The sequence below is a fragment of the Colletotrichum fructicola genome (genome assembly GCF_000319635.2).
Source record: "Colletotrichum fructicola Nara gc5 chromosome Unknown KSG_Nara_v1_contig04, whole genome shotgun sequence".
NCBI classification, from domain to species: Eukaryota; Fungi; Ascomycota; class Sordariomycetes; order Glomerellales; family Glomerellaceae; genus Colletotrichum; species Colletotrichum fructicola.
In genome coordinates this window covers 635835-651125 of record NW_027094054.1, presented here as the reverse complement: position 1 = coordinate 651125, position 15291 = coordinate 635835, and the positions used below count along the sequence as shown (strand labels likewise).

The 15291-nt window shown below is 50.5% G+C and overlaps 6 protein-coding genes across 6 annotated transcripts; 3 read left to right on the top strand and 3 right to left on the bottom strand.

Annotated features, from left to right (window-relative positions):
* Nucleotides 1-547: 547 nt before the first annotated feature.
* On the top strand, nucleotides 548-3463 carry CGGC5_v006952 (uncharacterized protein; the record flags this gene model as incomplete). The annotated part of the gene is made up of 1 exon (XM_032019843.1): nucleotides 548-3463. The coding sequence occupies one exon, from the start codon at nucleotides 548-550 to the stop codon at nucleotides 3461-3463; it is 2916 nt and encodes a 971-aa protein (XP_031883142.1).
* A 425-nt stretch (nucleotides 3464-3888) lies between these two features.
* CGGC5_v006951 (uncharacterized protein) lies at nucleotides 3889-6908 on the top strand (the record flags this gene model as incomplete). The annotated part of the gene is made up of 3 exons (XM_066151772.1): nucleotides 3889-4062; nucleotides 4179-5294; nucleotides 5361-6908. The coding sequence occupies 3 exons, from the start codon at nucleotides 3889-3891 to the stop codon at nucleotides 6906-6908; spliced, it is 2838 nt and encodes a 945-aa protein (XP_066008848.1).
* A 540-nt stretch (nucleotides 6909-7448) lies between these two features.
* CGGC5_v006950 (Bifunctional solanapyrone synthase) lies at nucleotides 7449-8318 on the bottom strand (the record flags this gene model as incomplete). The annotated part of the gene is made up of 1 exon (XM_032019841.1): nucleotides 7449-8318. One exon carries the CDS (start codon nucleotides 8316-8318, stop codon nucleotides 7449-7451), a length of 870 nt encoding a protein of 289 aa, XP_031883213.1.
* Nucleotides 8319-9742: 1424 nt separating this feature from the next.
* Nucleotides 9743-11041, bottom strand: asqM-0 (Monooxygenase asqM; the record flags this gene model as incomplete). Its single annotated transcript, XM_032019839.1, has 2 exons — nucleotides 9743-10471; nucleotides 10526-11041. 2 exons carry the CDS (start codon nucleotides 11039-11041, stop codon nucleotides 9743-9745), a joined length of 1245 nt encoding a protein of 414 aa, XP_031883211.1.
* Nucleotides 11042-11674: 633 nt separating this feature from the next.
* Nucleotides 11675-14255, top strand: CGGC5_v006948 (putative transcriptional regulatory protein; the record flags this gene model as incomplete). The annotated part of the gene is made up of 7 exons (XM_032019838.1): nucleotides 11675-11725; nucleotides 11782-11810; nucleotides 11879-11989; nucleotides 12054-12508; nucleotides 12559-13286; nucleotides 13345-13574; nucleotides 13652-14255. 7 exons carry the CDS (start codon nucleotides 11675-11677, stop codon nucleotides 14253-14255), a joined length of 2208 nt encoding a protein of 735 aa, XP_031883209.1.
* A 256-nt stretch (nucleotides 14256-14511) lies between these two features.
* On the bottom strand, nucleotides 14512-14926 carry CGGC5_v006947 (uncharacterized protein; the record flags this gene model as incomplete). Its single annotated transcript, XM_032019837.1, has 3 exons — nucleotides 14512-14565; nucleotides 14624-14815; nucleotides 14864-14926. 3 exons carry the CDS (start codon nucleotides 14924-14926, stop codon nucleotides 14512-14514), a joined length of 309 nt encoding a protein of 102 aa, XP_031883215.1.
* Between the last annotated feature and the right edge of the window lie 365 nt (nucleotides 14927-15291).

Genomic DNA, 15291 nt, shown 5'->3' with positions numbered 1-15291 from the left:
TCGTGCGCATTACTTTGGTGCCATTCCACTGTGTTGGATACCTTTTTTGGAATTTGCCATGTGCTCTCTTTCAATAGTAGCGACACCTGTTCTTCGGCTTCATTCACACCTTTTCAAAATGTATCGCAATGATTCAGCTAACGGTCAGTAAACAAATAAGGCCATCGACAGTTCATGTTCTGTGCCTTTCTATCCTTGTGCATTTGTCTCGTTACCCACTCGGTGTTTGCTCGGGTTACTGCAGCCACCCTCGTCAACCTGAATGCAAACGGGACCAGCTTGGAAAGAATGGTCTAATCGAAATTTCAACTGTTGGACTTTCCTTCTTTTTTTCTTTTTCTTTTGGAAACTTCGATCGCCATTTGCGACAGGCAAAAAGCTTCCAAACTTTGTCGTCTAAATTTCGCCCACCCGTCCATGCCGGATGCCTTTGCTCGACACGACTGCTTCGCATCTGCTCCCACATCGGTTGATCGCTTGCAAGTATACTCATTATCCAAATATCCATCGAATTCTGAGTTTACAACGCGCAGATTGATTCCGATTGATGCCACCTCAAATCAGACGTGAGTCTGCTGCTCGGCAGCCCCCTCCCGAAAACTCCTGCCTCGCCTACAAACGCGACACAAGACACCTCCTCTACTGGGTGATCAATACTTCCAACTCCATTGTCAAGAGATGCCCGACTTCTCAGGATGAGGTGCCCTTGTCGATCAGGGTCAACGTCAATACCTCTGGCCAAACGACGGTTGCGGAACTTGTCGCGATGGGCCAACTGATCGCCCGACACATGCGCAAAATACCACAAGGCATCGTGCACCTACTTCGATCCGTCATCTCAGCTCGATCTCTGCATTATGAACAATTCCAGAAGTTCGCCAGTGCCTATCCAGATGCCGACCTCGTGAAGAGCAACTCTTCCCACAAGCACTTCATCGATGCTCTCACCGATATCCTCAAGGAATTCGGTGGCACCATTCAGCCAGACACTGAAGCAACGAAAGGCTTCGACGTATGCCAACAGGATGTCGAAGAGATGCTTTTTTCCAATCGGTTCTCTGTTTTGAGCATCAACAGAGTCGACGGCGACATGGAGTCTGACGAAGATTCGGCCGACGAGTCACGCCCGCCAGCTCATCAGCAGGCCGCAAAGAAGATTCGCAAGGGCAAGAAGAAGCAATCAAAGAAGTCGAACCGCAAAGGTGGTCCTCGGACGGCTTCGGACTCGGGTCTGGAGAACGTCCCTATGGAGAGCTACCGACTTCTAGAGGGCGATGACTGTCTTCTGTACATCATGGCAGTATTTTCACTTCGACATCAGTGGTTACATCTGAGACGCCAGATCAGAGAGGCTTGGAATGAAGTCGCTTACGAAGACTTGAACAGCGCCGTTGCAGTCGGACTGTCCAAGATCGCAGTTGTCCTTGTGCAAAAGACGGCTTTGGAGATCTTCGTCGAGTTTCCAGGCAGAGATTCATTCAAAACGATTATCGACTGCGTCAATCGCAATGTCATCGGCGGAAGAGACCTCAATCTAATCTATTACGATGAAGGATCGGTTGATGCTCAAGAGTTGAACATGAGCTACGCCTACCGAGACCTTGTGTATTTCATCGAAGACTTCCGCAAGGCGGGTCGAACAGGAAAGCCAACGAAAGCGCTGCAAGTCCAGCTTGATTGGAACCCAGACTTCGATATCCTGAGCGCCACCGACGAGGAGAGAATTTGTTGGCGTCGTGCTTACACCATCAACTGGCTCTATGATCTTGTCAATGTCTACTCTGCACCGTACTTTGAGCATGGCATAGCGCACCGCGACCACAAAAAGGGTAAACTCGAAAATGTCGACTGGAAAGTGAAGGGCCCTTGGGAAGATCATCGATGTCTGTTCGGTTTGGACGACTTTGCCGCCGTCATAACCTCTCTTGCCATGCAAAAGCCCGGAGCAGAAGTCGCCAGAAAAGTCTTGCCGCACCATGTCTTCCAACTGCAGTGCATCTTGGACTCCATGACCGAGTCCAAGGGATGGTCCTTTGAAGGGGTCGGGGAGACACACTCTCTTACGGCGGCCGCCGAGAATTTCAGCCCAAATCGGGACCTCCAAATGTTCCTCTTTGCCACCCCCGACAGTAACCGGTATGGATATTCTAAGTGTCTCCGCCTGATGGTCGATTATCTCCTCTGCGACACCTACGAACACGGTTGGGATAACCGTCATTACCTCAAGACCCATACGTTGTCTAACCTTGAAAAGGACCTACGCAAGCATCTTGGTAGGTCTCCGCTTGCGGATACTCAGTCAGCAAGCCCAGGATCCCGGTTCGCAGCCACCAATGCCAACGGCCTCTGGGAATACTCGCCCTATCTGTGCGGAGAGGGCCTCGCCGAAGCTCTCCAACTTGCATACCTGGCTAGTATGTGGATTTGGGATAATGTCGGCGAGTTGACTATGATGGTTCATTTGTACAACATGCTGGTGCAGAAGGGTTACATGGCCGTCCGAATTCCACTATACGAGGTATTCCTCGACCATTTCAAGGATGCTGTGTTTGCTAAAGGCATTGTACCCACGTCTAGGTTCTCAGAGAGTCTCTTGAACCGGATCGGAAGGCATAATGTGGAACTTTGCCGAGTCAAGCGCACGGAAAAGATTATCGTTCCGAAAGACTGCAATGTCTACAGAGTCGATCGGTGGTTTCACGAAAAGAACAATTTCTTCAAACGGAAGTCGCTGTTACTCCTTCTTGCTGACGCAGACTGGAATGCGAGTCGCATCCCCGATACCGAGATTGCCCTTGGTTCACATCTTGCGTACCACCGATTGCAGAAGGCCAGAAGGATTATCGACCCCGAAACTGGCAATGTACAACTTGAGGAGACCGTGCTTGTGCAAAGGCATGTAGAGGGAGGTTTCGACAAACGTGAGCTACTTGTACGCATGTCAAAGATTCGACACACTCTTGACGTTATCCACGCCGCGATCGAGAGCAAGAGCAACGCGTGGTTCATAACACCCAGGGAACACTCGGAGCTTACTGGTTTGCTGGGCCCAGCCAAAGAAGATCTTATCAACGACATCTGCGGCTCTTTCCCTCTTTCCGGAATGGACTTCATGCAAATGGGCATCTTCATTGGCACGACGATCTGTCACTTCGAAAAGGTTTTGGAACAGCATGGCAACAAGTTGTTCAAGGAAGCCTACCTGCCGGGTGCACCATGGGCCTTCATGAAAAAGGCAAAGCTGCTGAACCTAGCCCTTCAAGGAAATGACGAAGAGTGCTTAAAGGCAATGGCAGGTCAGATGCAGATGAAGTTTTTACTCGATTACAGTCTGGTGTACTGGGAGAACGTGGAGCATCCGCGGGAGAGATTGGTCAGAAAAGTTCTCAAGACGTACAACATGGAGACGGTGGAAGAATTTCTGAACTATTTCAAACAAGAGTTTCTAGACAAACTTCTTTGAAGGAGAATGATTACGGCAGGTACTAGACGTTGACCATATTTGGGGCCACGGTATTGGACTGGCGGAATCGGGGCGTGCTGGTCGCAACGTTGCAGGGTGTTATTTTATATCACGGATATTGCGCCCTCCATAACGCATCCAGCGCCAACTTGACTGAGACAAAAAAGAAAAAATCCAACCCCTCACATAGTGACGTATGCGCGGCTCCAATTATTTCCGACAGGGGTCGGCACTGAAAAATATTTCACCTCGCCTGCTTTGCATCGACGTGTCCCTCCATGTGGGCCCAGCAAATCAATCTTGTAAAGGAATCCCCCCTAAACGGTTTACTCGATGGCATCGTCCTGTCAACTCACACGATAAATCAGTTTATCATCTTGGTCCGGTGACTCTAACTGATCTGACTGAAGGTGTTGGCCGCGGCCATGGCTATCCCGACCCACGAAATGGCGCACGGCGCGAGTCCCGTGGCCACTCGCGAGTCTTTTATTAGATACAAGAAAGATACGCAAGATCTTGTGGAATGGATGATCAAAACCACCAGTCTCATCCTCAAAACGCAGCCGCGCTCGGGAGAAAACGCCCAGCTGCCCACTGGAGTCAGTTCGTCCGGAGCGACAACCGTGGCTGGCCTGGTGTCCATGGCCCGCCTGATCGCAGACAGCGGAGCTGCAGTGTCTGGCAGCACTTTTCGCCGATTGATCTCAATCATCAGAGCAAGAAGAAACCACTACCACGCCTTCGTAGAGCATGCATCCACAACATTGAGAAGAGCAACGACATGCACAGGAACTTCATCGACTCCCTCATCGACATTTTCTCCATCTTGGGTGGGGTTAGCTGGTGGGAGAAACAGATGCAGGCCAACGAAATGTCCTCAAAGCGTCTCGACTCTGATGCAGAGCAAATTGAGGAGATGAAGGGCATAATCTTCAGCAACAAATTTGCATCCCTCGATCTCAGCCATGGCGATTCCAAGCCAGAGCCGCCTTCAGAACCCGAATCTGACGCAGATGAGCCAGTTGCTGAGTCCAAGGCGGCAAAGAAGAAGCGTGTAAACGGCAAGAAGGGCAGGGGCAAGACATCCAAGCCTGGAAAATCACGCAAACCTGCCAGAAAGGCGGATTCTAGCGCGGAGGCTTCTGTGGAGAGTTACCGAATCCTAGAAGATGACCAGTTGCTGAGCTACACCATGGCAATACTATCCTTCAGAACGGAGTGGGCTCAAATACGACAATATGTACAAGACTTATGGATAGACGTTATCCACAAGAATCTGAACACTGCTGTCGCTGGAGCAGTCTCAAACGTAGCCATTGCTGAGATTAAGAAGACGGAGCTCGAATTATTTGACGACTTTCCCGAACACTGCTACTTCGAGAAGATTACAGACACTCTTACTCGAGGAGGCCTGCACCGCTTGCAGAAGGTTGCTGAGGAGAAGGCAGCAGCTGATCGCGATCATCATGGATGTTTGGTTGACGTCAAGGAGCAGCTCCTGATGTATACATACCAGGACCTTTTGGATTTCTGCACAGACTTTCAGAAAAGCCGTAACGGGAAGCCCACAAAGGCTATGCGTGCGAAGATCGGCCTGTGGGACCCAAAGCTCTCACTTGAAACTGCCACCAAGGAGGAGAGGATTCTCTGGCGTCGAAAGTTCACCATCAATTGGCTCTACGACTTGGTCAATGAGTATTCCTCCTGGGAACAGTCACAGCGGGGTGAGAGGTGCTTCTCGGATGATGTTGACTGGTCTCCTTCAGGCCCATCCGGCTCTCGGCGCACTCTCCTCGGTCTTACTGACTTCGCCGCGTTTGTCACCTCCTTGGTCAGTTAAAAGACAGGATCAGACCTCAGCTTGAAAATATCTCCTTGGCACGTCTTCCAACTTCAGTGCATTGTGGATGCCACTTCTGTGAAATCCGGGTGGTCGCTGTGCCAGCACGGGGGTCATATCCTTGAGGCCCGCGCCGCCGGGTTCCTGGCCCTCAGAGACATCAACGATATCATTGATGAACGCCCCGAGGATGACGCCGGTCATGCTCACGATAATTGTTGCTGTTCCAGATCGCACCTTACGTTTTGCAAAAGACTTGCCAAGAAGCTACAGACACGGCAAGAGATTGGCATTTATAATTGCGGCGCAATAATCGAACCCGCTACCGAGGTCCTCTCCTGGAGCGTCGAATATCTTGAATCTCGTCTTGGGCGCTGCAACTCCGTGCTCGAGGGTGCACCTATCCCACCGTCCCGATTCGGAGTGCCGCACTCCCTATGGACTCTTTCTCCATTCCTATGCGGTGTTGGTCTTGCAGAAGCCCTCCAGATCATCTACAGCACTGGCATGCGCTTTTTGGACATTTATCCTGTCCCGACAATGATGTTACATCTCGAACAGATGATTCATAATACGGGCGGATACGAAGGCAAGGAACATGATTGGGGCCTTCCACTGGCTACTATTATGAGAGGCCTTTTCAGGCACTGCCTCTATGTGGAAGGGAAATGGCCAAGCAAAGACGCGGCGGCTGAAGAATACGTGGACGCACTCGATACCTGGGCGGGGGGAGATGTCACTACAACCAGGCGATTGAGAGCGAAACGAGTGATGGAACCCGTCGCTGGGGCGGTAGCTTGCCCGTTTCCCGTTCGACAGAACGTAAACTTCAACAAAATGTCCCATCTGATGATCTACCAAGAGGCGGACTGGGACCCCAGCCGGATACATTACACATCACTAGAGCCAAAAACAGCACTTGCCGCGGTTCGTCTTAGTCGCGAGCCGACATCCTTCGACCTATTCACCGGTGAGCAGTCAGAGCCTACCGAACTGGTACAGCATATGTACGAGAAAGTCGGTTGGGACGATGATTGGTCCGGGCATCAGATGTCGGTTGAGGAGGGTTTGTTCCGCACGTTTCTTACCATGGGCCTACTAAAGCCCGCGAAAGCCAACGTCGAGCAATCCGCAGTCGAAAAGGACCTCTCCAGGGCTGTATACAGCAAGCTCGAGACGATTCTAGAGGACTTGGAAATCGCCAAGCTCGACTTGTGGAACGATATCAGCGGTCTCCGATGCCGATCTAGCATGGACTTCGCGTCGTTGGTTACAAGCCTCACGATCATTATGGATGATGTAGAAAATGCCCTCAATCACGCGAAAAACCCAACATTCGAAAGAATCTACCTGCTTCCAGGCAAAGGTCCCACCCCGCCGTACACGGGCAAGGTTTTCCGCTTGATAAGAGAGGCAATGACTGGAAGAGATAAGAGTATCTTGGAAGTGTTTGCGGACAAGTTCGAGGCCATGTGGGAAACGACACCTGCGTATTTGCTGTGGAGCGAGGATGCATGTCTCCAGGCCCCAATCCCACTAACTTTTGATAAACTGGGCCTCCAAATGCCCGAACAACTTCGAGGGGATGTTTGTAGTGTGATGTAGAGAAAAAAGGGTTCCTGATTGATGCCAAAGTTGTTGCTGGTCACAGAATCAAACTCTGATCTTTCGTACACGAAGCATCAGACAGCGAGCGCAATGTCCATCCCTAAGTAGGGATGCGACTTCAATGGATGATGCCTTCTTCAGCTTGCGGCTTCTGTTCAGTGTTTGCTAGTATACCAAAGTACGGCTAGTACTGCTCGATAGAATGTGTTTTCACAATCAAATGTGCACCGTTGTAGTCTGATGTTATGTGAACTCTTGTGAATAGTTGTAACTTATTGTCGTGAGTTTGGACTCCGGCATAGTCTCACATCAAGACTTTCATTATCAATGTGTCTCCTGCGCCAAAACGCGACTAATTTTCCATCCGCCAGACACCCGTCGCTGAAAGAATGAAGAGGGATCGTATTTGATAGCCACCTTCTACAGAAACTCAACGTTCCCTTCCCCATAGGATCCAAGAACATCCTGCTCAGGGTTCGCATAGTTCATGTATGAATAAGTTGAGTGAGCGTCCAACGAGGCCGAGTACGTCCTCAACTACTCCATCGACTTAGCCATCTCGGCTCTGGCTACGCCGTGGAACAAAGCGTCTTCGTCAGCAAGTGTTCCTCTTGCCTCAAACAGAATGGAGTCTGAGGGGAGGTTCTGGTCGAATCCAAGAATGTTGTTTCCGGGTGTAACGGAATGCAAGAGCTTGGGCAATGGCTGGAACACGAAGTTTACCGATACCGGGACGCCGGCTTCGGCAAGTCTCTGCGTCAGTTGCGCAAAGACTTCGGAAGCCTTCTTCAAAATTTCTATGGTCGGCTGCAGTGTGAGGGTAAAAGGAATGTAGCAGGAGCCGCCGGTATCGGCAATGCTTGCGGCTATTTGACTGAGCGGTCTCCGTGCTCGCATATCCCTCGTAAGGTTAAGCCGGTTGAAAGCCTCGAAAGTAGCCGAGTGCTCGTTTCCGTCCGTGGCTAGTGCCATGGACATAATGGAAAGGCTACCGGCATCAGACCGATAGACGATAAATTCGTGATCAGGACTACCATGTTCAATAGAACTGGCATACTTGATGAACTGGTCATTGACGGCATCGAGGTCAGACCATGAGGTGAAGAGCAGACCACCATAAGCACCGCCTGAAGGAACGGTGAACGTTCGCATGTCGAAGCGTGTGACTATGCCGAGGTTATTGCCACCTCCCTTGAGAGCTTTGAACAAGTCCGCATTCTCGGTGTTGCTGGCGGTAACGATGGAACCATCACCGAGGACGACTTCATACCCGATGACGTTGTCACATGACAGACCCCATAGCTGAGTATGATACGACGCACCGCCAGATACCAACAATCCGCCTGCCCCAACGTGACCGGAGCGCCCGCCGGTCACTCCGAGGTTAAATGGCTCCAAAGGGCTCATAACATTACCCCATCTTGCTGCAGGTTGTATTTGAGCCACATGCTATCGAAAAGTTAGGCATCTTGTCAGAACTTCGGAAAGAGGCATCGAATGTATGACAAACTTACCTTGGTCAACTTGCTCGACCCTGTCCACGTTGCGGTAGCATTTCCCCCAATGCCCCCAAGAATAGTTGTCGAGTTCAAAAAGGTAAGATCTATCGTGACGCCACGATGAGCTGCATTGTTGTCGAAGTCAGAGTGACCACCGGAACGTACGGCAATGTCCCAGTTGCCTGCGGAACTGACTGCACCCAAGGCTTTGACAGAGCGTCACACATCCTCGGTAGAAACAGGTTGAACGATACAGTAAGGCTGCAGTCGTCTGTTTTCTGAAGAGTAGTACGAAGATGTGCTTTCACGGTAACCCAAATCTGCAGGGAAGACTAGCATGTCACCGAGGCCTGCAGCGATGAGGGCATCACACTAGGTGCAGATAAGTCAGCCGCAGGTTCGATACAATCCAGACGACAGCTTTGTCCATGGCAACTGGCACAGGACATACCCCTTTGAAGCCTGTAGGCGACAGACGTTGTTCTGCCGCTATCAAGGTAGACAGGCTGATGGGCGCAAAAGCGCGGAGACAATTTGCGAATTTCATGATAAAGGTCATTTACAGACACAATCGTACCTTGATAATATTTCGATGGATTGGAAGGTCAAGTAGATGAGCATTTAAAGACTCGTTCGCAGCCTTCAATCTGCGAATCAGAAGTCTGGTCAGATCAACCCGTGAGCGATGACGGGGAAGACTCGTTTTAGTGACATCGCCCGAATCATTCAATGCTAGCACGGAGATCTGCACGAAATAGGTACGCAGACCCTCTTGTGCCAACCAGAGACCCATTTCAGTCCACCAAATCCACGTATCGGTCGCTTCTGTTCTTATGTTCTACTATCGCCGGTGCATATGCCGATGCGGCACAGCACTAAAGCATCCTGGCCCATCTGCTGGACTGCAGAAGGACAATGTCGCTTGCATGCATTCGTATGACAATACCCGCTCAGGGCAACAGCCCAGCCGGCAAGGGCTGGCATACCAGTCTCCTCCGCGTACGGAAAAGCGAAACCGAGTTTGTCGTCAGCCGCTGGCTCGAGATTTTCCCCATGGATAGGAAAATAATTTCATAATACGGGCAGCGGTGTGCAGAAAGCTGTACGGATGATACGTGGTGCAAAGCTAAGTGGGGATTGAGGACTGGCTAGACCCGCATCCATTTTGCTCAATCTGAGATGAAATAATACCAATCTATAAAGACAGTTGCAAATGCTCTTCATCCAATACGGAATTTATATCAATGTGAAAAGCAAACATCCGATGTTTTAGACAACAAGGAGTGCTTCAGTAACAACGTGTATGGAGACCTTCCCATACCCTCAAGTCTCTTAAACATCCATGTGTCCAAGCTTGTCTCCGAATACCTCTTTCTGCTTGGCTTCGTTTGTAATGACGTCGATAAACTCTGCCGCCGCGTCCTCGGCAAAGAATATGCCCTCGCTGGCGATGCATCGCGAGATGAAGCTCTGTGCGCGTGGGAACATGTCATTCTCATACTCTGCCACGGCTGTCTCAATGCCAGAGCAATCCTTGAGCTGACCGTCAATGCCTCCTCCACAATGCTGTTTGATGCTGTTCATGAGCTTAAGTGCATCGAACATCGCCATGTTGACACCCTCGCCCACGAACGGAGTCGAAACGTGGGCAGCGTCGCCGATGAGGGTAACGCCTGGGACCCGAGCCCAGTTCATTGAGGAAACGGGCATGCGGTAGAGTGGCCACGGTCGAAAGGGGCCTTCCGCATCGGATATGAATTGCTTCAACTCAGGCGCGAAATCGCCGAAGAACTCAAGGCTGTTCAAAAGCTTCTCTCGGCTTCCCTCTGTGTCGGCCAACTGAAGAGTGTTCCGAGTAATATCTTCCGCAGCCTTCATTCCCAGGTACAAGCGGTATGACTTGTCGGACACCTGCTGAACACCGAGTGATCGACCATGACCAACGGCCATCATGTTTCCAGGACCGGACGTTTCTACTGCCGCTGCATAGCTAGGGTTCTTGTGACTGATGCGGCCCTCGATGAACATCTTGCCAGAGTACTCCGGTTTGGCGGAAGTTAACTGTCGGCAAAGATCAGTAAACTAGAATTCGACAGTAACCGAGGACTGTCTTACCACTGCACGAACTTTGCTCCATGCACCATCCGCTCCAACGATCAGTTGGAACCCAGACGCCGTTGAGCCATTAACGAAGCGGATCAACCAGCCATGAGTACCCATCTCAATTCCCTGAACCGCATGATTCCAGTGCACCTTGTGGGAAGGAATAGAGTCGAGAAGCATTTGTCGCAGTTGATAGCGGTCGATTTCAGGAGCATCTCGCCCTTCTCCGAAGTCCTGCTTGAGGGTGCAGGTCGTGTTCTGGATGACGAATCTGGTGGCGTCAAAGCGAGCGAGCTTCTTGAATTCTTCGAAGAGCCCGGCGTCCTTGAGAGCTTGCTGACCAGAAGGTGGATGAAGGTCTAGGGTGCCGCCTTGGTACATGGGCGTCGGGGTAGAATTCGCATCTCGCTCGTAAACAACATAGTCGATGTCATTCTGCTCAAGTAGACGCGCAAGGACAAGTCCACAGGGTCCGCCGCCAATTATAGCGATAGTCGGGGAGTATTTGTCTGTTGCGGTGCGTGCCATGTTGGATGGATGTCGGTAAACGTAGGCCACGAAGTCAACGGGTGACGATACTTCAGTAGTTCTCAGATGGGAAGGCCTGTAAATAACAGTGAATTGATGCGTCAGAGTCTGACTATTATGTGAGAGTAGACCTTCGAATCTGTCTTATCCGTGTTGGTCCGGGTGACGACATATCGACTTTATATAGTACGAATCTTACATTGAAGGGAGACATCTACACCTGGACAATTAACGGACAAATTCACCTTCAGAGCCCCGTCTGGTCTGCAGGTATCCATCAAAGCCATGTTCAAAATACGCAGCGCACTCAGTCCGGCCGAATCAGGAAAGGTTGGGTTACTCTCATTGGTGCACTTCGGAGCTGACTTCAACGACGTCAGCTTATCCATGTTGGGGAAAGGCTCTGGATCTCCGAGATTATGGACAGTGATTGGCTTCTCTCGGAAGGCCCGGCTGCACACTCCGAGGTCCACCAGTCATAAGTCAAATTGGCGGCCCCACCCACCCCACCCTGGACATATCTTCTGCCAACTTCACCAACCGTCTTTCTGCTCTCTCGACACCCTCAGTCTATTCCACACAACAGCTCCTTCTTCAACAGAAACCTGCTACTCATATTGAAAGTTTCTCATCATGGAGAGAACCTCTCTAAACCCGTCGGCGGGCAGCGCGGCCCGCTTCGCGGTAGGTGTCCTGGGATTGATCTGTTATGCAGACCACTTACTCGCGCCTCAAATCAGTGCGATTATTGTCGACAGAAGAAGTTCAGGTAAATTGAATTTGCTTTTGTCGAGGGTTCTAATGGATCTTCATGACAGGAGCTGATGATGTTGTCAGATGCTCCAAGGAACTTCCCAAATGTAGTGCTTGCAAACCTTGGCCAAGTGCTTGTACTTACTCCCGAGACAAGGAGAGGACACTATCGACGAAAGACCAAACGGCACCCCAGTAAGAAATGTCTTCGGTCGCGTCTTGAATCTTTAAAGAAAACTGACGCCGAGACCTGAAATAGGCCTAAAACCTCCGGCCCGGCCGAAAAAAGCAGTTCAATCGGTGGCCTGGAACAGCGACTCCAAAATATCGAACGATCGATTGTGAACTTGACAAAGTCAGTTGAACAGGTTCTGTCTGCCGTACGCCCGCAAGAGTCCACCAATACAGTTTCATCCTCCATCTCCGAATCGGCAACAATGACTGGCAAGGTGGATCAAGTCACCCCCAGCTTAAACGAGGCGCAAGTTCCAAACTTGTTCCTTGGGCCGTCTCACTCATTTTCATTTCTGAAGGAGACGCCAACTCACATAGATGCTGTTCCTAAGTCTCCATCTACTCTTGCCCATCACAATGCTTACTCTGAGCTTCGATATCTTTCCAACACTCTTACAACGGCCACTGTAAGCCCGGACACCACGGCCATGAAAGGGTTCCACGTCCCTCCAAAATCAGTTGGGTACCAACTAATTGGCCGTGAGTAGTAACCTATCGCGACTCACACTGATTTACTGACTTTCTTCAAGAATTCCTAGAGCATTCCCCTCTCGGGGAGCCCTTCTTCTGCAGCCCATCTGATGACTTGCTGAGACAGATCATCTTCGACCCAGCCAACGTTAAACAAAAGGCTTGGGTCGTGTACGTCAACTACATGATGCTCGCCATGGTTTCAGCCAATGAGAGTGGGGAGACCGTTGAGGCAAAACAGTTCCGGCGAAACATGCGACTGGCTCTCAACGACAGCACCATCTTCCTCGAGCCGACTCTAGCAAATGTACAAGCCTTAGCCCTGCTCGCGCTTCATGGCGAAGACTATGCCTCTCCTAATCTGTCCTGGATGTTGGTAGGCCACGCCTGCCGACAGGCTGAAGCCTTGGGACTGCATGCGTCAACTGATCAGGACTTCGAATCGCGACAAAGGAGTTTATGCATGTTTTGGCTCCTATTTGTCGTAGATAAGTCATGCTCGCTTGCGTTTGGGCGATCATCCTTCTTGCCCATGTCCGTGTACCGAGACGTGCCACTTCCGGATTTCAACTTCATGCTCAAGTTTCAACCGCACAATTCCTCTTCCTTCCGAAAATCCCGGGAATCTCCATTGATCTCCTCGTTTGGGGCGCATCTCCTGACTTCAGGGATGGAAGTTGCAAAGATGATGGAGTACGTATTGGATCTCTTGACCCCAGGGAAAAGCCTGCTTCCCAAGGAGAGGGTTAGCAGAGACCTTGATGAATGGTATTCGAAAACAATCAAGGTGAGAAACACTGAATCTGAGTTATAGCACGGGTGCTGAAATATGAAACCCTCTGCAGATCTTGACGGAGACTATAGACGCAGAGCGTCCATGGGCTGAAGAAACGCAGTTGCGTGAAATGTCACTTGGCATCAGCAGTATGAGATTCCAATACCTCCACATAGTGATTCTCCTTCACAAAGGGGACCCCACTTGTGCAAACATTCGCCTCGAGTCGGCAAGAGAAGCTTTATCACTTCTCCCGTCTATGGTCTCTAATTGGGCATCTGTTTATAACGGCGTAGTTTGGTAAGAGTCATACCATGGCCCCTTATTAAAACTCGGATACTCGAAAGTATATCCTTTACTGACACATTGGATTTAAGGCACCTTTTGTACTACCCGTTCATCCCCTTCTTCGTCGTGTTCGAAAATATTGTTCAAGGGAACAGCTTTCAAGCAAGTTCTACAGTGGACCAGGACCTTGGTCTTTTGTCTACAGCCGTCTCGTACTTTGCCATGATGCGCGGGCAGCTTCGTCTGTTGGCAACAGTGTGCGCTCGACTGGAACACGTCGCGGCTGTCTTCCTGCAATTAGCTCAGGTTCACGCAAGCCAGCCCGCCACTGCATATTCCAGCAATGCCAACAAGAATGGAAACGAGGATGTGCCGTCCGGGATACCATCCACGGATTTCTTGAGTTACGGAGGTCATGAAGACGTTGCGGCCAGCCTACGAAAGGCACAAGACGACATCGGCACAGCTGCAAATCTGGACCTAGGGAAATTCCTGGATTGGCTTCCTGCCGAGGTCTTACCACTGTGGCCAGCCGGAGATTCCGGGAATCAACATCACTCAGCTTACCATGTTGCTACTGATTCAACAATGGTCGAGGGGGAGCAAGCGCCCAGGGGCCGCAAGCGTACCTTTGATGCGACCTTCGACTGGTTCTCTTGGGATGCATATTTTGCTGATGCCGACTCCCGCTAGTCTCTTCATTAGACTGGATAAGACACTTGAGCAGGATACTTGTCAATCAAAATTTATCCTTTGATTGAGCGAGCGCACGGAAGCAGGGCTTCTTCAAAACAATATGACACGAATTGGGAGAGAATAGTCGCGCCTAACGCAGAATGCAAGAATTCAATTTCGCTATTGCTAACGCGCTTCTACGTGAAACTTCATGGATTCGTACAAAACCATTGCGAGAATGCCATGGGAATCTCAAGTCCAACCATCCCTTTGCCTACTTAGGGCAACCAATACCCCAGCCGGTAGTAGTGGAGCAGCAGTCGGCATCCTATGTCACGTTGTCAGTACGATAGAAGAGTGGGAAGCGGGGCTTTGAGGTAACTCACGCATGTCGCAGAGACTGGCTTGCCGTTAAGCATGACATTCTCGCAGAAGTTAGGGCTCTGCTCAGCGCAGTAGGCCTCGCTGGTACCGCGGGGAGTTCCGCCCTTGTTCTGGTTGGTGCAAGCCTTCTGGCCCTTACCCCAGCAGCAGTTATCGAGGACAGCTTCGCCCTGGAGCCAGCCGTAAATGCGGCACTGCAAAGTTAGTGTTTGAGTTGGAAAGCTTGAGAAAGATTAACGTACAGAAGAGGCGAGAGCACCGGTGGTGTAGGCAAGGCCGACAAGAGCGATCTTGGAGAACTGCATGATGAAGGCTTAAGGTGTGTGAACAAAGTTGACCAGTAGAGAGTGGAAAGAGTGAGCAAATGGAGTGATTGTTGATTGACAGAGAAAGACTGAGTATTGAGTGCTGTGAAGTGCTGGTACAAGATCTGACATGAAGCGAATAGTCTTCATTTTATAGCCCGGAAGTTAGGCGCCCAAACGAAGACATTCTAGACACTTTGCCAAGACGGTCTTCGCTCTCGGTATTACAAGACTTCCCGGATACCACGGATGTGTCTAGCAACAACATTTCTGCCAGTGAACAAGGTCGCAATCAACATCGCGCGTCTCAAAATGATCGTGTAAACTCAAAAGAAGTTCAATTATTTCAAGTGGGAATTTCCAGC